The 22,712-nt window shown below is 38.3% G+C and overlaps 3 protein-coding genes across 3 annotated transcripts; 1 reads left to right on the top strand and 2 right to left on the bottom strand.

Moving 5' to 3' along the window:
- The first annotated feature begins 70 nt into the window (after positions 1-70).
- Positions 71-11,238, top strand: klhl43 (kelch-like family member 43). Its single transcript, XM_084131933.1, has 6 exons — positions 71-360; positions 4,113-4,706; positions 5,406-5,752; positions 6,335-6,634; positions 6,970-7,145; positions 8,009-11,238. The coding sequence occupies exons 2-6, from the start codon at positions 4,292-4,294 to the stop codon at positions 8,763-8,765; spliced, it is 1,995 nt and encodes a 664-aa protein (XP_083988059.1). The 5' UTR covers positions 71-360; positions 4,113-4,291; the 3' UTR covers positions 8,766-11,238.
- A 4-nt stretch (positions 11,239-11,242) lies between these two features.
- Positions 11,243-16,528, bottom strand: rpl11 (ribosomal protein L11). Its single transcript, XM_084131934.1, has 6 exons — positions 16,447-16,528; positions 15,745-15,895; positions 14,405-14,511; positions 12,378-12,509; positions 12,002-12,112; positions 11,243-11,322 (listed from the first exon to the last, which is right to left on the bottom strand). Exons 1-6 carry the CDS (start codon positions 16,450-16,452, stop codon positions 11,293-11,295), a joined length of 537 nt encoding a protein of 178 aa, XP_083988060.1. The 5' UTR covers positions 16,453-16,528; the 3' UTR covers positions 11,243-11,292.
- Positions 16,529-17,085: 557 nt separating this feature from the next.
- Positions 17,086-22,504, bottom strand: LOC311093503 (cyclic GMP-AMP synthase). Its single transcript, XM_084130962.1, has 7 exons — positions 22,395-22,504; positions 21,972-22,063; positions 21,660-21,889; positions 20,637-20,865; positions 19,388-19,651; positions 19,125-19,224; positions 17,086-17,828 (listed from the first exon to the last, which is right to left on the bottom strand). The coding sequence occupies exons 2-7, from the start codon at positions 21,997-21,999 to the stop codon at positions 17,321-17,323; spliced, it is 1,359 nt and encodes a 452-aa protein (XP_083987088.1). The 5' UTR covers positions 22,000-22,063; positions 22,395-22,504; the 3' UTR covers positions 17,086-17,320.
- Positions 22,505-22,712: the final 208 nt, after the last annotated feature.

The following is a 22,712-nucleotide window of genomic DNA, read 5'->3' as shown; positions in this document are numbered from 1 at the left end:
CAATATCTATGTTGGTTATGGCCCTGACCTCGTCATGGCTGTAAGAATAACACTGCCTCTATGTCCTATCAGGTTGGAGTTAGGAGGACAAGCTGGATATGGACAGTGTTTTTTGGGGAGGGGTGGATGGCTGTATATATATGGAGAAGGATATGTAGGTGCGGTTGGGGACTGGTAGGATTGTGTGGTTGGTTCATCTTTTCCACTAACTCCTGCTGCCGACAGAGATCTGCCCTGACAGACAGACAGAGAGAGAGACAGATTAGCAAGAAGAGAAAGAAAACGGTGTGGATTCAAGAACTGGGAGAAAGCAAATGAGAGGACAAAGAAGGAGAGCAGGAAGAGAGCTGTAAAGTAGAGGTAAAACATCCTGACTGCTTTTCTTTCTTTTGATGAATACATTAGAGTGTAATAATACATCTACATTAAATTAAGACATTGGCATGTGAATGTTTTAACAGCAACAGAACATTAGATATTCTTTTAATGCATGAGTTCGCTTCACAAATTAATTGGGTTTAATATAAGCTTGAATCAGTTAACATGCTTACTGCATGTAGAAATGCTTCAATTTATTCGAGATGATTGAAAACTAAACATCACTTTAGATATGCATCCCTGACTTCTCACAATCCTAATTTCTAATCAATGGCATCCCACTGTTGTCAAGGGGTCTAAATTTAAACGGACCCTTGTCAGAGTGAAACAAATAAAGACATGAGGGTTGTTTCTCACTCTCTATAAATAACCAGCAGAGGGTGAAGCTTGTAGGAGCTTGGACACAAATAGTTAGTAGGACTTTCCACGACACTACAGCGTTTTAGACTGAAGACAGACAGCCTGGCATTCAGCTTTTAGGACTGACATGTGTAACAGCTGCTGCTTTTCAATCTCTTCATCCTCTCTTTCTATCCTTCCCTTTCCGCGGGGTATAGAAATGTCCTTGTCCTCTACTTACCTCTAACCTCTCATATTGAGTGTCTGGACATCATGTTTACAGCATCAGATTAAACAACATGTAGCTATCACTTTTCATCAATCTTACAGGATCTCCGGTTGACTTTAGTCTATCTGGGTCAGATAGTTGCATGTTCATCACTGAAACCTTCATTAAACTACTGAAAATTATTTTAGTTGATTGATTCTTTCCTCTTCATGCATTTTTCTCTCTGTGCTGTTAATAGCTCTGTGTGTGTGTGCGCGTGTGCGTGTGTGTGTGTGTGTGTGTGTGTGCGCGTGTGTGTGTCATAGTCAGCAGGGCCAGCAGCTGCTGTGGTGAAATACAAGAAGTGAGTGTTTTTATGACGGACATTATGTTGCAACACTCCTGAAATCATTTAAACATATGCAGACACTGTGCAGGTTTGATCTAGATGATATCAAGTGTCACAAAACTTACTTCTTTTTTTTTACCTTCTATAAAAGTCTACTTATAAACATTCAGAAGGTCTTTCAGGTTTGTGGAATTACACACAGACCAGCTACTAGTCATGTGACTATCACTGAAAACTGAGACCGGAAAATACAGAAATCATTTCACAAGTGTTTTCTCAACATTTAAACATTGCATATCTAATCAACTCCTGACAATTAATTATTTGAATTATCACTCAGTGAGACATTTAAGCTTGCATTACTGTCTTTAGAAGGCTTTTTGTCTTTCAGACACATTAAAATGTACTAGTTCATGTCATTTCATATTTACATGCAATGCAGAGATTCGCTAACTTTTTTAATAAGTTATAAGCTAATAAGTTAGCTCAATGATTAAAAATTAAGTCAATAATAGTAATAAATAATAATACAATTAAGTGCATGGTTCTCTGATGTTGCATAAATAAATGAATCATTCATAGGTAAATTAATTAAATGTTTTTTTAGTAAGTGTTTTATTTTGATTGTTTTTTTGTTTTTTTCATTATTTATTTTAATTTAAAAAAAAAATTGATTTAATTACTTAACAGCTTTTCATTGAACTCACAAACCCCAGTCTGGAAAACCCTGATTTAATTTAACATTTCATGCACTTCATGTTGTTGATGACAAAGAATGGGATTTATTTTCTTTCTCTTTGCATTATTATATTAATATGGTCCAAGATTATCCTAACAAGAAAGGTCAAAAGTAATCTAAAAGTAATCAAAAAGAAGTAATGTAATGTGATGAATCACGTTACTAACTACAATTATTGTTATGTAATTTGGAATCAATAACTGACTACAATTTGTAAGTAATGTACCCAGCACTGAAAGTACGCCATGTTAGCGCCCAGCAAGGGAAAAAAGTATCATAGTGTCTAAACAGAAGATTTGTTGATTTTGTTGTTGGATCACAAAAAAAATACAGTACTCTGACTGGACAATATACTAAAAATGTCTCAGAGATTGATTTTATTTGAACATATTAGCCTTAGCCAGACATTCAGACATTGTCATTTTATTCCAAAAATGAAAAAAAATAAAACAATTCTATCCTGTCATTTCCATCATAGAATGGAATTTAAAAAAACATGATTAGATAGAAATGACACTGTGGTTTATGTATACGCCAAAATGATTATTGCCTTTTGCTTCCTAACATTCAGGGTTTAAGCATTGTATTGTCCAACATCTATAAAAATTGATGCTGCTATTTCTTCTTTTTAAAGTAGAACCCTCATATTTTGAACACCTGTTGCTGAAACTCGAGCATCAGTCTTTTGTGTATCTAAGTCCCTGGTGAAAAGGGTTGTCATGGTAAATGGGTGGATTCACTTCGCACAAGGATTGAGTCGTTTCAGGCATTTCCACTTAAATGAAAGCAACTGCATCTGACTTTGAGAGCACGGATAGACCTTTATGTGGTGGTTTGAAGGTGAGATTGGGGTGAGAGAGAGGGGACAGGAGGGGACTGATGACAGTGTGAGGGTAATTTAAGATGCACAACCTCTGCCATTTTTCATATGTGGCCATATTTTCATTTAGTATATTTTTAGAACAGACATAAACACACCTGTCTATCACAGTCCAATCATACTTGTTTGTTTATCTGAGGGGACTGCTTTGTTCTGGTTTTGATAACATCACAATCCCTTCTCTGAAACAATACAAATTTGCAATGAGCTGACTAAAAACAACATGGGCAAAAATAAGTGAGATTACGGAAAGAAATTACTTATGCATATGCCGTGATCTGTAACATGCCTGGTTATCTATAATAACTGCCAGATGAGTGGGGATTACTAATATAAGAATAACCACACATTCTCCATTACAGGCTGAATCCTATAATAAAAATCAAATAATGCAAATATTCATTATTAAATTTAGTAATGTAACTGCATATAACGTGTCCTGCAAGTTTTTATGCACTCATAACAAAGGAGAGACTACACAGAATATTTATAACAAATTTATAAAATTCAGTAACACTTTGCAATAATATTCCATTAATTAAGGTTAGTAAATGCATTAACTAATGTTAACTAACAATGAGCAATACATTTGTTACAGTACTTATTAGTCTTTGTTAACATTAATTAATAAAAATACAACTGTTCATTGTTAGTTCATGTTAGTTCAACTTCATTAACTAATGTTAACAGATACAACTTTTGATTTTGATCATGAATTAGTAAATGTTGAAATTAACATTAACTGAGATTAATAAATGCTTTAGAAATATTTTCGTTGTTAGTTCATGTTAACTAATGTAGTTAATTAATGTTGACAAATGAAACCTCGCTGTAAAGTGTTCCCACAAATTCATTGCAAATCATTTAAATTATTATTATTTTTTTAAATCACTAAATGATTTAAAAATGACAGCACTCAATCTACATTTATATATACTAAGAACTATAAATCTTCAATTTGGAATGAAAATAAAAAATGATGTACATGCTATTTGTGAATGACTCAGCTTGCTTATAATAAATTGTAACCCTGGCTATCCTTTTTTGGGAACTCCCTTCGAGACCACATGCACCTGTCAATCACCCTTATATCCTCCCACTGTAAAAGAGTAAGATGAGCTAAACCCACGAGTGTAAACCCATCCATGTTGACCATGATATTAAGAAGCATTTCATGTTTATTGTACTCATACTGTATGTTTATTGTGTTTCTTTTCAGGCAGTGTGTGCTGAAGCGGATCACTCACTGTAGTCCCTTTTGTTAGTTTGCAAGTGTAGTCCGTCTGTCTGTCTGTCCAAACCAAAGAACAAACCACAAAACAGTACAACTTCAAGTGGTCATTGTGATTATTAGCACAGAATCTATCGTTAGAAAGCTATCCTACACTACACATTACAATGGCTCCCAAAAAGAAGTCACCACGACCTAAAAAGTCCATACCTGAGTTGACAACAGTTGAGAGTGGAGTGGTTGTCCCAGAGCCGGGCGTTAAAAAGCTGGAGTTTCCCCTTAATATTGAGCAGCTGAACCGGCTCAATGGGGTTCCCCTGCCGCCCCCCGTGATCCGACCCGGGGAGAAGGGTTTTGGCCTGGGCACTGAGCTCACCCGTCCCCTGCATGGATCCGCGATGCTGGAGGAGCTGAGCCGCATGAGACAGGAACGCTTCCTCACTGACATGGAACTGGCCTGCAAAACCAAGGCATTTGATGTTCACAAACTAGTCATTTCCTCAGTCAGCCAGTATCTTCGTGAAGTCCTGGCTAAAGACCCGGGACTCAAACGACTGGAACTTCCTACCCTCTCACCTCTCGGTAAGCCTTAAAACATATCAGAGGTGCTTCCAGAGACACACTGTCCTGCGAAATTTTGCAAACCTAAACCAAGCATGTCTTCAGGATCACTTGAGAATTACAGATATTTGGATCGGAACTAATATTTGGTCACCTGACATGGCTGCATTTGTTAAAGTTACTAAATATTTCAAGTGACCCAAACAACTGGAATAATCTACAGTCAAACCAAAATGTATTCAGACACCTCAACATTTCTCACATTATCACAGTTTATTCGCTATAGTTTATTCGCTATGGTCGCAAGAACTCTGTTAGACTGTCTCACATATGAATTAGGTTGAATAGCTGTTAACTGTTAAATTTAAGGACACAATTGGATAAAACAATTTTGGGTCAACAAATTACCAAGAAGCAGTGCTTCATTTTGTTCAGTCTGTGGTGTAAAAAGAACACTTAAGCAAAACATGGTCAGGTCAAAGTGTCTGCATAATCTTTGGTCTAGTCAATATTTGACTGGTAGTCACAGTATGAAGAAGTTTTGGGTATAATATGTCACAGTTTACTTTATTTTTGCTATCCTCACTTACATAAATGAACTATAGTGTCCTGCACCCACTAGTAAAAAAAATAGCAAAAATTATATCTGGTGTCTGAATAATTTTTGGTTTGATTGTTTATTAAATATCCATAACATACATGTATTATCTTTCTCCTCAGGACTTGCCAACGTGATTACATTTGCTTACCTGGGCCGTGTGCACATGTCCCTGTACACCATTGGCTGCACTGTGTCTGCGGCGAGCACAATGCAGATCCCTCATCTTCTCCAGATGTGCATGGACTTCATGATGTCCGAGCTGAACGCTCACACGTGTGTGTACATATGGAACATCGGCGCTGCGTACGGCCTGATGCCTGTTCGAGAGGCCGCCCGGCGCTTCATTCTGGAGAATTTTGCCCAATTTTGTGAGACAGCCCAGTTCAACCAACTCACCCTGGAGCAGATCACATCTTTCCTGCAAGACGACAACCTAGTTCTTCCCTCGGAGGTCACCACCTTCCAGGTCAGTGTAAGGAGAGATGGATGAAAACGCAGGAGGAATAGGGAGTTTACAAAAGCTTAAAGGGGTTATCGGATGCAAAATTCACTTTTATATAGTGTTTGCATATAAATGTGTCTTTGCAGTGTGTGGACATAACCACCATACTTTTTTTTTTTTTTTTATCCTCAAAAAGCCTAAACACTCTCAATAATCAAGCCATTTGGATTTTCTGATCAATATTATGTCATATGCACCGAAACGGGTCGCTGTGAACAGAGCTGGTTTGAGGAGGTAAAAATGGTGTTGTTTTACACAACCATTGAGGAATTTTAACCAAAGTATGTTACAAACTTAACATGAAGACCCTAAAGAATCATACTAACTTGTGGAAAATGGGCATCCGATGACTCCTTTAAGAACTCCCATTTATACAGTGAAGCAAAAGCTAAATATAACAAATATCAAACATAGCACATACTATAAAAAGAGATAGGAGATCTCTTGAGAAGGATATAGACATGCACAGGATGAACACTATTTATAAAGTAGAGTGAATTAGATACTAAATATGGATCACTCACTTTAACTTTTCTTGCAATCTAGATGGCAATGAAGTGGTTAGACTTTGACCCAAAGAGGCAGGAACATGCTGCAGAAGTGCTGTCTCATGTGCGCTTAGAGACCATCCCTGCCAACGAGCTGGTTAGTGAGATCCAGCCAGTGGCTCGTATGATGCTAGATCCTCGGTGTCACCGTCTTCTGGTGGACGCAATGAACTACCATTTGCTGCCTTACCAGCAAAACACACTGCAGTCACGGCGCTCAAAGGTCCGGGGAAGCCAGAACGCTCTTCTAACCATTGGGGGTCGCCCTTCTCTAACTGAGCGTGCCCTGAGTCGAGAGGTACATATTGAACTATTTTTGATTCACGGGTGTCCAATTCAACTCCTGGAGGGACGAGTTTATCTCCGTCCTGCTCCAACACACCAGTCTCGTAATACTGAATACCTTGGCTAGGTTTGATTAAGTTTCAAGCTAAACTCTGGCCCTCCAGGAGCAGGAATGGACTAGGACTACAGTAGTCAACATTTGAAGTGGATCAAAACCTTTCATCAAAGTTATTCATGAAATTTGAACAATACCCGTTCTTGTCTTAGGACAACTTTGATGAACTTTTTTTGATCCACTTCAGATGTTGACTACTGTACATTTCTGATTTTATTTTGATTGCTCACCAGGTGCTGTGGAGAGATCCTCGAGATGGAACGGCTACATGGCGTCATCTTACTCAGCTGCCAGCAAAGAGCTTCAACCAGTGTGTGGCTGTGATGGATGGATTCCTGTATGTGGCTGGAGGAGAAGATCAGAATGATGCCCGAAACCAGGCTAAACATGCTGTTGGCACTCTTAGCAGGTGCGTTATCACAAATAATTGAGTCTAATACAGGAGTGGTCCAATCCTGCTGGTGGTCTCAAACTCAATTCCTGTATGACCACATGTCTGCACAGTTTTGCTCCAAACCTAATCAAACACACCTGATCAAGCTAATCAAGGTCTTCAGGATTACTATTAAAGGGATATTTCACCACTGGAAAGATGAATGTGTATTTAAATTGGGTCATTTATGTAGTAGAAATGTATTTTTGGCTCATGTGGATGAAAGACAACAACTCCCAGAATGCACTTGCTTCGCTGATCTACGAGGCCACTCCCAAGCCACGCCTACCGGTTACAGAGGGCAGTATCGGAAGAAATGATACAACTAGGCGACTAGTCGACTCGAAACTGAAAAGACGGTGTTTTATCGTGAGATCCCCCTATGGGCGGGTTGAACACAAGCGGGACGAGCTCCTCCTACTGGCTGGAGTCTCTCGCCTCTGGACAAAAGAGCCTCTGATGACGCTAAATGATGATTTTTGCGTCATCTGAGGTTTTTTCCGAGACAGACAATACAGAAATCTCAGGGGTACATGAGGGAGGGAAGCACGGTCATTCGAAAATACTACAGGGTTTCTACTGATACAAAGCTTAATGCTAATCAGTGAAGTATCCCTTTAACTTCCAAGTAGGAGTGTGGCCCTTCAGGAATTGAGTTTGAGACCACTGCTATAGAGGTTAGAAACCTGATTAAACACACCAGCTAATCAAAAGCTTAAAGATTACTAGGCACTTTCAGGCAAGTGTGTGTTTGAGCAGGTTTCAGCTAAACTCTGCACTCCAGAAACACGATTGGTCTAAAATCTGTTTGACCATCCGCATTACCTTCTGGTCCTCAGATATGATCCTCGCTTCAACACCTGGCTGCATCTGACCAGCATGCGCCAAAGACGTACACATTTCAGTTTGGTGGCCACTAGTGGGCGGCTGTATGCCATTGGTGGGCGTAACACCGAAGGCCTTTTGGCCACTATTGAGAGCTACCAGCCCTCTACCAACACTTGGCAGCTCCGTACGCCAATGGATATGCCACGATGCTGCCATGCCAGTGCAGTCCTACCATCAGGAGACATCTTGGTGACTGGCGGCTATGTCAACTGCGCTTACTCTCGCTCGGTCATCCATTATAGCATCGACACCGACACTTGGAGCGAGCAGGGAGAGTTGGAAACACCTCGAGGATGGCACTGCTCTGCAACAGTAGGTGGGAAGGTGTACGTTGTAGGTGGAAGCCAGCTCGGTCTCGGTGGAGTCCGCATTGATGTAATGACCGTGGAAGTCTTCTCCCCTGAGAGCAAGGAGTGGACAAGAGCGGCAAGCCTTCCCTTAGGAGTGAGCACAGCTGGCATTTCCCCACTTGGAGATCACCTGTACCTGCTGGGTGGGTGGAATGAAGAAGAGAAACGTTACAAGGCAGCGGTCCAGCGCTTTGACCCAGGCACTGACAGCTGGTCCGCAGTGGAAGACCTGCCAGAACCCATAGTGGGAGTGTCTTGCTGTGCCCTACCTTTGCCCCCACGTCAAGCGTCCCGGAGACACCGAAACACCCCTTCCCATGAAGACCAGAGCAGTGTTACACAGCACAACACCGCATGAGAAATGAAAGCTGGGGAAAGTCAAAGAGCAAAAGAGAGAGACACGGTGAAAGAAGAGATTGTTAGAGTGTAGAAAAGAGAGAGCGAGAGAGAAGGACGTATTGGTGAAATGGAAATTTAGAGAGTAGAAAGTAAGGAGTAACAACATAAAGGGAAAAGCCAGCACAGAAGTCTTGTTGTTCTTAAACTCCATTTAGGTACAGAGTTTAAAGAAAAGGTACTATCTAGGACCTACTTATAAAGAATGTGAAAGTTACATTTCAGCCTCAGCAGTGCGAGGAATTTAGTGATATATCTGAGTTTCTGAGATTTAATGAGTTTAAGAAATTGAGCCATGCCTCGGATAGCACACGTACGTCTCCAAGATTTCTGTTAAAGAGCAGTTCATCTGGAGAGCATCTGCTGTGCACAAACATCTTTAAAATCAGTTTTACATACATTCTAAATTATAAACATCTTAAAGACATTTCAGATTGTCTATTTAGCATCTGACGGGACGTATTACAGAAGAGCAAACACTCTTAATTCATCTTGCAGATGAAAACACACACATGAAATAAACGTCTCCGAGATGTGCATGTGCTATCAGGGGCAGCTTAATTGTGGGATCATCAAAAAACCATGCTAAATTCAGTAGTACTGAATCAAGTGCATCAGTTTATTTATTTCTCACATTATTTATTGCTTTTTTTTATTTTAATCAAGTTTATCAGTTTTCTCTCTTGCAGTTATTGGGTCTGGCTTTTAAAAGTTGTTCAGGGGTACTTAAGGTTTTTTATATGCAAAGAGGCACAGTGCAAATGTCAATGCCCCCATAGACACACACTTAAGGCACCAATGCATTGATACTGCCAACCAAAGATTGTGCATAACACCACACATATTAACCCAGTTAGTCTATAGACTTGCTATCGATAAAATGTATCATGCTTACCATACTGATTGATATAATTCTTGTTTAAAGTGTCATTAAGGGTTTTTACCTGCATGTGTAGTGGTCACAACAACTACCTATAATTGTATGATAAAGACCTTCTAAAGAGAACCAGTTAAAATACCCAAGAAAAAGGTCAATGATTGAACAACAAAATAGAAAAAGTAGCAGATTTAGGAGTCTGGAGTGTGTCTGGGATTTAACTAAATAAAGCAAAATTTATTAAAAATAAAAATGTCTCTTCATTCCTTTGTAATTCTCACTTAAACATGAAATGACACAACCCGGTCACCAGTCCACCCTCAACTCTCAGATGTGAGTGTTTTGGTAATGAAATAGATGTACTTCAAAAAGCATTTCACATCACCACATACATCACCACATAAGTCTTTACATTTAAAAACGTTCTGATCCAAGGTTATCAAGAGATAAGCTCTCCCAAAAATTTGTATCACCTACACTAAAAATTTTTTTTTGTCGTTTTAACTTAAAGGTTGTATGATTTCAGGCCCAAAAAAAATGATCACATTCATCTAATCTTTCCTAACGATCCGCTAGCTGCCCGCCCCATAAGCATGCCGTCAAAAAAACGCGTCTCTGTAGGCAGCCTAGGCTCTGAGATCTGCACACAAAAACAATTGGTTTCACCAACCACTCAAAACCAAAACAAATAGTGTTCCAACCAATCACCGACAGGGGCGGGTGTTGTGAGGTTTAGTGCACGGCTGCACGCGAAGTCGGAGCTGAAGAAGAAGCTGGCTCAAAACCTCACAACAGCTAGCGGATCGTTAGGAAAGATTAAATGAATGTGATAAGAAAAAAAAATTGGGGCCTGAAATCACTGATACAACCTTTAAAGGAACCGGATCGCCTTAAAATCGAGTTCACTGAAACTAAAAACTTGAGTTGATAAAATAATTTTCAGACCATATTTAATAAATTATTCATACATGCACTTACATGATGAGAAGAAACCTAAAACGCTTTAACCTGCATATAATCACCTCTGACCTCTGGTTTGATGTTGTACGGTCACCAAACAGCAAAGTACAGTCTAATTTAGATGATCGTTTGCTCCTTTCTGTTGCTAGTTTGAGTAGCATTTGAGCTAAAATCATTTAGTCTCAAAAGAGACTCGCTTTTGAAGTTGAGTAATGAAAATGTGCAAAATTAAATTCATTCAGTAGTGTTCGACAATCACTAATCTTTTGCCATGAAATCACGCTGCTTGTATGATAATTTTATATTTTAGAAAACTAAAGGGAATTAGCCTGGAAATGATTTTTTTCCATACTTGGAAATTATTCAAATCAAATTCCATACTTTGCAAAAATGCATAGGTACCCTGATCGAAGTTGATTTCACAAAGATGGTAAATCATGATTTTTATTTTTAAAGTATACAAACAAGTACAGCTGATATTTAGGATTTTGAATCACTATTTAGTCGTTTCATGTGTCATAATTTGTCACAAATGCAAGATGTGAATTGAGCAACACCACAACTGTACTTTACACAAATAAAGACACACGGACTGCATAAAATTTGGGCTTTTTCTTTTATTTGTGTTACAAATTCAAAAAATGATGGTCCTTTACTTGCCGGGGAGGATGATGCCATCATACTGAAAGACAAAGAAAATGGTGTAAGCAAATTCAGAAGAACAGAAAACACTGGACTTATCTACTCAATTTACATTTATAGCTCTTTTTACTAATATATATAGTTTCAAAGCAGCTTCACAGAAAAAGCATCTTTCTACATTAGTCTACGTGTATAAAAACATTTTAACTGCATTGGAAAACACTAAGACGAAGTTATTAATATTACAGTCAGCACTAGAATGTGAACAAACTGGGGATTTATCTTCAGTAAATCTATATATATACACAATAAGAGGCTTCAACTTCTGACAGGTTAAAAGATTAATATTAAAAAGCAAATAAATCAATCATATGGAATACACTGCAGAAACTGAAACTAGTTACACAATTTCTTTCCATCATGAAATGATTAAATGATTGTACCACTTGTTTGCCTATTTTAACAGTTCAATTTTGGGATTTTACAACTTCCAGCTCACTCAATTATTTAACTGGAAGAAATAAAAACACTGTCTCAATATCACAGCAACCGCTGCAAAAACAGCAGACCAAGATGTCTGTCTAGCATCAAATCAACTGTAAAGAGTAAAAGCACGAACGCAGTATTGAGCCAAACAGGGCCAGCAAACTGTGCAAACAAGTAGACATTCTAGAACATGGTCTGTTGTCAAGTTGTGTAACAGGTATTTAAACACACACCTTCTGCTGGAACCAGCGCATCGCCTCCTCCTTGCGGATCCGGTGCTTGGCGCCGATGCGGCCCTGCTTCCTCTTCTTGTCAGCAATACTGAAACCGGGTCTGCCAAGAACCTGTAGTAAACAGGCAAGGAACGCTTAATAAATTCCATCACAGAAACACAGCAGTTACAGGTTAAGCTTAAATTACACGATTGCTTTCATCCGTTCTGCACAGTATCCCTCAAATAATACCCATTTTTACAAAATCCATTTAACTACTAATTTCAGCCAGCCTGAGCGAACTAATACATTCAAAAACAAACTCCTAAAAGCCTTAATTATAACCGGTTCAGCTGTAGTGTAAATGAGTGCATATTATCGTCATTATGTCACTCACCACGTAGAAGTCCAAGCCGTAGATTCCAATGCTGGGGTCGTACTTGATGCCCAAATCAATGTGTTCCTGGATACCAAAGCCAAAGTTTCCGGTGTCTGAGAAGTTGTTCTTCCTCAACTCGTACTCGCGCACCTGGACAAAATAAAAACAAATCAAACAATGAATGAAATTTTTTTTTTTAAGCCCACTGTGGACTATAAAGTAGGGTTGTTAATGCCGCCGATACCAATAAAAATTCTGGCATCGGTATCGGCGAGTACAACTACCCATGTACCGATCCGATACCATTTTATTAAACAATACCTAGTTATGCACGCTAGCTTTGCTTTACGCTGCAAATCGGAGATCAATTCTTCTTCGCTGCTCTAAACAGTGGTTGCTTGTGGCAACACAGGAAGTTGTGCTGTTGCCACAAGCAATCACTGTTTAGAGCAGCGAAGAAGAAATGAAAACGCAAATTTTCAAATGCAGGCGCGCGGCAAGCGCATTATGTAAGAGACGCTGGCGCCCAACATCAAATGGCAAACGTAATGAAAACGGAACAAAACTGCGCTACTTGTTATTTTGTGCTTCACGGACCATTAAACAGTTTGGAACAATGCAGCGCGAGCCGATCTTGATCAAGCTACACTGTTACTACACAGCGCTAAGAGATCCAGTGAAGAAAGCATTTGAATTCGCCACTGAAGTAATAACATCGCTGCGAGATCTACGTTAGTGAGAAGCATTCACATTCTCCGTTATTAACGGATCAAACAGCGCTGACGTGGAAATCAGGAACATTGTGCTTTCAAGTAACGTTACGTTGGTTTTATTTTGACATTATGAATACAATTGCTGCCCTCAAATGTTAATCTGAAATAAAATAAACCTGTTTATAACTTAACTACTACAATATTACATTTCATTTTTTTTATAAGGAGCTGTTTTTGTTTTATGTCAATTATAGCTCCATCATTGCTCAAAGTAAAAAATGATCATACTTTATGTTAATAAAAAAAAAAAATGTAAATCAAGGAAATTTCTCTGGCATTTCTTTCTTTTTGCTGTATTGAAAACATACCGAACCGTGACACCAGTGTATGGTATCGAACCGAACCGTGAATTTTGTGGACCGTTACACCCCTATTTATTCATATATCATTTTTTAGATTCCTAGATTTATTTGTTGCACTTTTTTATACAGTTATATTGTAAAACTAAAATACCTTTTATAAAATAATTCTATCAATTCATACAGGGCTAGTATGAATTGCAGCTGTATACAAACCCAGGTATCGGATTAGTACTCGGTATCGGCCGATACCCTGAGTCCAGGTATCGGAATCGGTATCGGGAAGGAAAAAAGGCGGAACATCTCTACTATAAAGTTGGGAGTACAGTTAATTTTTTGCTGTTGTATGGTTTCTCTCGGGAGAAATAGTGGAAATATTGATGCTCGTATGGCTCGCATTGTGTGAGGAATTAATTCAGTGAAAAGTGGGCCTGATTTTGATCAGTGTACAGGCTGTTTCCTATTGCCAAATCATACACAACCACTAGATTTATGAATATTACATCCCAGTGGCTATACTGTACATACACTGACACACAAATACACTAGTTGTTTTGTTGAAAGGAGTTCTGTGCTGTTCTCTGCTTTTCACCAAATCTTTTTATTTCTATTTTTGGCATACCCTTTAAACTGCATCCAAGAGTTTCGGTCTGTTATTGTATCGACTTTTCACATTTTCACACCCCTAAACATAACGCTGAACAAAACAAACTGTTACTGGTTGCTTTACATGTCAGTCAGACGGCCTCTGGGCGCTCCTCAGCCAATGAAAGCTGCTATGGAGTCCAGACCTTCTGTCGTGAGTCTGAAGGTCTGGATACACAAGAATAACGGACTTGTAACACGTGCAATGGCTCACGACCTCCCGAGTGTCCGAGCTCACACAGTGTGAGGGATAGAGGTACAGTCATGGCTAATTGTAATACACCAAATATCCCCAATTAGTCAATTCCAATAAACCCATTCCTCTCACCTTCAGTCCCTTCTCCAGGATCTCCTCGGCCTTGGCTCCACGGACCGTGCAGTGGACTGCAATCTTTTCATTTCTACGGATACCAAAGGATCGCACAGTGTAGCGGGCTGGTGGGAAACATTTGCAATTAATGCATGGCACAACTTTACAAACAGCGACAAGTGTCACTCATTCATGAGGTGTAGCAGAATGTGAGAGATTCAATTCACACATTTGTATAGCGCTTTTCATAATACACATCATTTCAAAGCAGCTTTCCAGAAAGTGCATGAATCCACATTACAATTTAGAGTGATCTGTAATCAGATGTAACTGTCATTTATGCATTTCATAAATGTACATATAAATCACAGTTAGCAAAAGTGTTAATTTAAACAATGCAATAATTGAATGAAGAAACAATGAGCTCAATGAAGTAATGAATACTTGTTTGTTAAAGCTGCAGTCCGCAGGTTTTCCTCTTTGTCGCCCTCTCTGTTCAAAATCTGCAATTGCAGTTATTCGCGGAATTATCAACTTTACGTGGGTTGTGCCTCGGCACGGCACAGCGCGGATGAATCCGATGTTTTGAGGAGAATGTGCGCGCCGGTGTGGATACTGGCATTCGCAATCACAGATTCTACTTTTTGGAAGAATGACCAACATAATTTTCACCGGAGAATGTCGTCTGAACAAGTAACATCCACTTTTGTTCTGACCAACTACGGGGAAAAAAAGCATTGCAGAAAATCGCGCTGATTAAATCTAACGATCGCTTATCATATCACATCAAACCGTGCAAATTATACTTTATTCTCAAATTGTTAATGTTAACAACATCAGCATTGCGTGACTACATCTCGTTTTCGCATGGGCCGGTGTCAGTCTCTTTTTTTCTCCAAAGTCTTTCGCGTTTTACAACGGGTGAATCTCCAATTGGTGATTGTCGTTTGAACCTTTCTGGATCCGCCATCAAGTTGATGAGTTTAATTATATCAAGTGCTGTGAGGAAAGGCTATAAATCTCCACCTCCAGCATCCTCGCACTCATAGCCGACTAGCCGAGACTCTTCTTTATGTGTACAGATGTGACGTAATGACGCAAAGACATTTCCCTCGAATTTTCCGCGGAAATCCACCAGTACCACTGGAGTTAAAAACATTATTACAAGCTTACCATTTTGAATCAAGCTAAGGCAAGCAGAGAGTGTTGAACACTGGCTGGTTATGTACTTGCTTACTTGCTTATTTTGGATAACTTTTAACCCAAAAAAGCTACAGACTGCAGCTTTAACAAATGATTGACATTTAGAAAAATGTAGCATTTGTGTATGTTGGAAGGAGATGGAAGAAGTCACCTACCCTTGGAGAAGACCGGAGTCTGTCCTGTCAGCTGTTCCAGCACTTTAGCAGCTCTGGTCAGTCTGTCTCCACTCTCTCCCACACAGATGTTCAGGCACAGCTTGCGGATGCGAAGCTCCTTCATCGGGTTCTCCTTCTTCTCGGACTGTTCCTATACAGAGAAACACATAGCTGTCATTAACAGTCTCACAAACCTGCACCAGCTCTCTAAATATCATACTTAAGCTGTAGATCAAATAAAACCGTAGATGTTTTGCGTTATAACACACACTGGTGGTTTAAGCTCTTAAAATAAGAGGCGAACTCTAATGAACATGCCCGGACATATCCACCATTTGGAGAGGAGCTAACTTTAGCATGGCATTACGAGTCAACATACTGTCACATTGAGCACTACATACAACTGAGCTCTCGGTTATTCATCCGGACTCTATTTTTTCATAGAAACAAAGTTCAGGCAGTATTGGAAACACACACGTAACTTTAAACGAGTCAATGACATGCCGTGTCGGCACTCCAGTGAAGCTAACGCCAATATACGCCGCATCAAATCATTCTGACTTCAAATATCGCCATCATTCTGTTAGTCACATCAACAGCGATTGATAACGGTGTGCTTTATGTGATTATTGTATAGAAACAAGCAGATGTTTGTTGATTTTAATGATACTCCTTCGTGATCACAATTTTTGCTGTACTCACCGCCATGTTTGATCACTAAGAAAAGGACGATACACTTCCGGCGCAGAACATTTATGTTGCGTTTTAACCACTCAGAACTACACTTCCCATCATGCTTTGCGCTCAAGGATGAGCTTCCGGTATTGACTCATAAAATCAAAATAGGTGTCCGTACTTTTGTCTGAAATGGGATTGTTAAATTGTGCTGGAATAAGTGTACATATTTGATATATCTATAAGGGTTGAACATTTTTAAGTTCCTGTAAAAAAAGTAAATAAAATAAAAATTGGACTTTTGAAGCAGTTATTTTTTGTTGCACTTTTGTGGACACATATGTGACAAATATTTATGACTGAGATCCAGAGAGCACTGTCTTTATGTCATATTACCTGCAAATTTGTTTGGAAAATAAGAAAATAGGAGTTTATTAAATCAGATTTCACATCAGAAGTAGCCTACAGACACGTTGTCTTAATCAAAAGTTATCCGCTTTTGAAAAGTACCAAATTGTACTACGCCTAAATTTATAGAGATTAACTACACTTTATGAGGAAAGGATGTTCACAGTTTTACTAGCCTATATAAAAACTTTTTTTATTCTTTAGAATATGGAAATCAAATATGTTTTTCAAATATGAAATGATACTGGAGATATTTTTAACATGTTTATTTACACAGTTCACAATGATCCATACAAAAAAAAAAAGAATTTACATGCACTGTTTTTTTTATAAATTTCTTTTTTTTTTTAAAACACACAAAAATAATTTAAGCATATGGCATAAATGCATGATCTTTTGCATGATTTAAAATTTGTAAAAAATAATAAAAACAAAGATATTGTATTGTACAATGATAATGCCCATCTTTACATTTGGAGAGGATTCTACAAAATCATTTTTGAAGTACACATCCGATTCCAACACACACAATAACAACCACTAACCCGATATAAACATGCCTGAAAGAACGTAAGGCAACAGTTCTGTCAGTGCCATTGATTGGGTTTGGGTGAACATCAGAAACATCAGTATCAGGAACAAGAGCAGCGGAAGGACTCGGCACCTTTAAAACAGGGAGCCCCAGTTCTCTTTGCTCCTTCAGGACATTGGTCAGAAATGCAAGCGCTTTTTTGGGAAACGCAGGCGGAGAGAACAGATTATGGTGGCAAACGAAGAAGTGGGGTAGTGAACCATCTAGCACACGTCGCTCGAAGTACCCAAACAGATTCATGAAGGAGACAGACAGCTGGCCTGGAGACCAGAGGGAATCCCGCACTCGGTCCGAGAGCACGTGGAAGAAGGCTGTTTTCCCATGGTAGGAACACAGAGGCTCAAGCTCTTTGGGATAACGCTGCTTCAGTCCCTCAATCAGACACTTGAGAAGCTGCAAACAGCGTTTCCTAGGAGAGGAGAGAACAGGTTTGGGGAAGCATGACTTTAAGGCATAGTTCGACCAAACATGAAAATTCTGTCATTCATTTCTCAGCCTAATGTCGTTCCTAACCTGTAAGACTTTCGTTCATCTTCAGAACACAATTGAAGATCTTTTTGATGAAATCTGAGAGCTTTCTGTCCCTCCATTGACAGCTACGCAACTACCACTTTCAAGGCCCAGAAATGTAGGTAAGACATCATTAAAGTAATCCAAGTGGTTTAACTCAATTTTATGAAGCAGCTTTGTGCAAAAAAAACATAATTTACTACTTTATTTACAAAATATGAATCTCAAGTGCACATTCACGCAACAGCGTCTACTTTCGCGTCAATACAACACAAATGCGTCTTTGTGCTCTTGTGAACGTGCGTTGGAGATTTTGTTATTAAAGTGGTAAATTACTGTATGCTTTTTTGCACAAACAAAGCACTCGAGTTGCTTCATAAAATCAAGGTTAAAGCACTGAGTCACATGGATTACTGGGGTGGGGTGGTTGATTATGATTTCACTTTTCTAACTTTAGTTAGTGTGTAATGTTGCTGTTTGAGCATAAACAACATCTGCAAAGTTACAACGCTCAAAGTTCAAAGCAAAGGGAGATATTTGCTTTTAAAGAAATCGCTTTTTAAGGACTACAACAAACGGCTGGTAGAGACTACACGACATTCCTCCCGGGTTAGTGACATCACTAACCCTAAAATTTACATAAACCCCGCCCCCGGAACGCGATTTATAGATTATCAAGACAGAATATGCTAATCAATGACTAGACATACGATAATAAACTTCTTCTTGAGTCTCTCCATCATTGTCTGACTCTAGTTTGAACATAAAAGGCTAAACGTTTTTGAAATTTTCAGTGCATGTCTGTGTGAGTGTGAGCTCTTGAAGCTCCGCCCCCTGTGCCGGGAGCAGCAGCTCATTTGCATTTAAAGGGAGAGAGACAAAAATGGTGCGTTTTTGCTCACCCTCAAAAAGTGACAACTTTAACATGGTATATAAAATATCTGTGGGGTATTTTGAGCTAAAACTTCACATACACAGATTTATTTTACATCTTTGAAAGTGGTTGCGTAGCTGTCAATGGAGGGACAGAAAGCTCTCATATTTCATTTAAAAGACCTTTATTTGTGTTCTGAAGATGAATGAAAGTCTTATGGGTTTGGAACGACATGAGGGTGAGTAATTAATGACTGAATGAATTTTCATTTTTTGAGTGACCAAACCTTTTAACCTATCTAATATGAACCTACGTACTTACCGACAACACCTATTGGAAGAACTCTCACAACACGTCTTCTTATTGCCATGATACTGCATCATCTCTTTTTCAATGTGAGAGAAGGATATCCGCCAGCTCTCTGAAAACATATACCGCAAATATATAAATAAAAAGCTTCTATATAGAACCTTAGGGTTTTTGACAAATTAAAAAAATGTACACTTAACGCCAAAAAGATTCTATACAAGGAACAATGTCTTAAATGATTGCAAAAGGAAAGAAAGGAATAACTTCCAGCATACCTTTGGCATCGTCTTTGAGGTTTCTTCCTTTAGGTCTCTTCGGGACGAAATACACAGCCTTGCTTACCAACTGGCGGCGGCATTTCTTTCCAAGCCAGTTGTTTATATTGGGACCAGCCCGTGCCGCTTGTGGCCAACCTTGTGGCACCTCGAGAGTAGGTACGATATCTACAGACATCACGTCATCTTCCTTCTCTTTGTTGTGAAACTCAAGAGTCACCGCCGGTGAATTGATCAGTTTCCTGCATATAACCCAACCTTTACCTGTGAGGGGCGACAGAACCAAAAACAATCTCAAATGTATCTGATACATCACTAAAGTTTAGGTTTAAAGAAATAAATACACTACATATATATATATATATATATATATATATATATATATATATATATATATATATATATATATATATATATATATATATATATATGAAGAGTTCAGATGCAAAAGCCTCTAAGTGCCATCTGAAATTTTCTTCTAGAATGATCATTTTTATCAAGCTGGTATAATTAAGTTAAGCAATTTCACTTAAATGGCAATGAAAATGACCTATTAATTGTCAATTAAGTGAAATTACTGAACTTAAATTTTTTTTGAGGCTTTTGCATCTGAACTCTTCATATACAGTATACTATATTTATTCAGAAAAAATGCATTAAACTGACCAAAAGAGAAATTTATAATGTTAAAAAAGATTTCTGCTTCAAATAAATGCTGTTCTTCTGAACTTTCTATTCATCAAAGATTCCAGCTAAAAAATGCATCACAGTTTTGAGTTTTTATATGAACAAAATCAGTCCCATCCTACATCTTTTATTGTTATTGTTACATCCTACAGCCGTTTCACTCGGATATACGTCACAATAGGGAAGAAAAGAATAACACATGTTCTGTTTCATGCTGACTTTAAGCAGCACAACTGTTTTCAACATTGATAATAATAATAAGAAATGTTTCATAAGCAGCAAATCAGCATATTGGAATGATTTCTGAAGGATCATGTGACACTGAAGACTGGAGTAATGATGCTGAAAATTCAGCTTTGCATCACAGGAATAAATTACATTTTTAAATATATTCACATGGAAAACTGCTATTTTCAATTGTAATAATATTTCAGAGAGTTACTATTTTTACTGTATTTTTGGGAGAAAAAATACGACACAAACAACCCAAACTTTGAACTGGTAGTGAATAAAAGAGCCATCTGAACATGTAAGTGAACTTGTTGAGAAACTGATCACACACCTTTAAAATGACTGCTGATGAATTTGCGGACCAAGCGGTGCATTTCATCTCTGATTCTGGAGGCTGAGATGGTTCGTTCATCTTCCAGAAGAAAGTGCTTGATTTCGTCGCGTGTGTCTCTAAAAAGCTTCAAATTATAAAACAGTCCTTGATATTCTTCCACTTCTGACATTTCAATCCTTGGGACTTTCAGTTTCAGCATAATGTCAAACTCGTTGGGTTTGTTGATCTGTTGGTAATAAAATGAATGTGTGTCATTACGCATTACTTCAAACATTCATGAATAATTTCAGTCATTACTTTGTTCTTTCAAGATGTATTACACTACCGTTGAAAAGTTTGGGGTTGGTAAGATGTTTTTGAAAGAAGTCTCTTCTGCTTCACCAAGGGCATTTATTTGATCAAACATACAGTAAAAATAATGAAATATCATTACAATTTAAAATAACTGTTTTCTATGTGAATATATGAAGAGTTCAGAAGCAAACGCCATCTGAAATTTTCTTCTAGAATGATAATTTTTTATCAAGCTTGTATATTTAAGTTCAATAATTTCACTTAAATGACAACTAATAAGTAATTTTCATTGCCATTTAAGTGAAATTACTGAACTTAAATACGGTATACAAGCTTGATAAAAAGATCATTCTAGAAGAAAATTTCAGATGGCACTTAGAGGCTTTTGCATCTAAACTCTTCATATGTTAAAATATAAGTTATTCCTCTGATCAAAGCTGAATTTTTAACATAATTTTTTATTATTATCACTACAAAGAGGTTCTGCTTCATATTTGTGGAAACCATGAAATAAAATTTTCAGGATTCTTTGATGAATACAAAAAATAAACAGAAATCTGTCACTTTTTATCAATTTAATGCTCTTTATTGCTGAATAAAAGCATTAATTTCTTTAAAAAATCCCAAACTTTTGAACAGTATTGTATATTAATTCCTGATACCAACCTAAACTCTTTCTATTAGGCACTACTATAGCTGATTTTTGTCAGTATTCATATTTCTCACCTTCACCATCTCATAGTAGCTGCCGCTGGTGAGAACCGAGACATTCCTGAAGAAGGGCTGATCCTCATTATTCTTCAGGAACTCCAGAAGGCTTTCGATCAGATGATTTACTATCTTCACGGCGTTCTGTTGGTCAACCTTACGCAGCCGTAGATCTCGACCTCTCTGCCTGATCAAGCGGTCCAGCTCCGGCGAAATATCATCTCCAGGAGGTCCAGCAGAAACTACATCTATCATAACAGAGTAAAACAGGTTATTCTGAAAACCACACTCCATACAATTACCTCAGAACCACAATATCCTCCTCATTACCTGATCTCATTCTCCTTTGACTTTCCATGATGGAGCGTTGAATATCCCAAGGTCTCAGATACAGTGCTTGATCCTCCAACGCTCAATCCTGCCTGAAATGTACATGCAGTATCAAAGCAAATTAAATACGCCTGAAGATGTTGATTGTTTTACAGCCAAAGAGCATACACCCTTTTTTATGGCTTTGATACATTTTAAGATTGAGAACATAAATGAAAAGTAAGACACAGACATCAGGGATGTTTTGATCCATTTATATGTGTATCTTGCAACAAGAACAAAAGAATGGCATACGCGCACAATCATTAAAACTTACAGGAATGTTTAAGCTAGTTAACTTTGTGGCACATACCGTGAAACCACATTTTATTTATTTGCTATTTAAACTTTGTCAATCATTGATATGCATGAATGCAGACTTACCCGTTTCCTGGTCTAGAGAATATGATCCATTAGTGCAGATCAGCACAAAGTGTATTTTGACTCTAAGCTCCTCCCTGCAACATTTGACAAGCTTTCACTTTACAGTAAAAGGATCAGGGTGTGACTGTGATCCAGTAAACCCGAAACTTAAGCAACACATGCATGACGTTTACCTGCTGACGTCACACAGGTGGCACATTTACGGATATAAAGAATACTGTTTCAGCTGTTTCAGCTCTCTCCATGTACAAAGGCCTTGGTCTGATGTAACGTAGTGACCAAAGTGCAACCTTTAGTGGCTTTAAAAGTATTTCTTCT

The sequence above is a fragment of the Abramis brama genome (assembly GCF_963993115.1).
Source record: "Abramis brama genome assembly, chromosome: 12".
Taxonomy (NCBI): Eukaryota; Metazoa; Chordata; class Actinopteri; order Cypriniformes; family Leuciscidae; genus Abramis; species Abramis brama.
This window is presented reverse-complemented; position numbering and strand designations above follow the sequence as displayed.

What these genes read in the sequence shown, in the direction of transcription:
- klhl43 (XM_084131933.1), top strand. Translation starts at nt 4,292, where the DNA reads ATGGCTCCCAAAAAGAAGTCACCACGACCTAAAAAGTCCATACCTGAG. An exon ending in TCCTACCCTCTCACCTCTCG is followed by an intron (nt 4,707 to 5,405) that starts GTAAGCCTTAAA and finishes CTTTCTCCTCAG; the next exon opens with GACTTGCCAACGTGATTACA. An exon ending in GCTGTTGGCACTCTTAGCAG is followed by an intron (nt 7,146 to 8,008) that starts GTGCGTTATCAC and finishes TCTGGTCCTCAG; the next exon opens with ATATGATCCTCGCTTCAACA.
- rpl11 (XM_084131934.1), bottom strand. An exon ending in TCCTGGAGAAGGGACTGAAG is followed by an intron (nt 12,510 to 14,404) that starts GTGAGAGGAATG and finishes TATTTTGTCCAG; the next exon opens with GTGCGCGAGTACGAGTTGAG. An exon ending in TGCGCTGGTTCCAGCAGAAG is followed by an intron (nt 11,323 to 12,001) that starts GTGTGTGTTTAA and finishes TTTGTCTTTCAG; the next exon opens with TATGATGGCATCATCCTCCC.
- LOC311093503 (XM_084130962.1), bottom strand. Translation starts at nt 21,999, where the DNA reads ATGGAAAGTCAAAGGAGAATGAGATCAG. An exon ending in TCAAAGGAGAATGAGATCAG is followed by an intron (nt 21,890 to 21,971) that starts GTAATGAGGAGG and finishes CTGTTATGATAG; the next exon opens with ATGTAGTTTCTGCTGGACCT. An exon ending in GCTACTATGAGATGGTGAAG is followed by an intron (nt 20,866 to 21,659) that starts GTGAGAAATATG and finishes TATTACCAACAG; the next exon opens with ATCAACAAACCCAACGAGTT.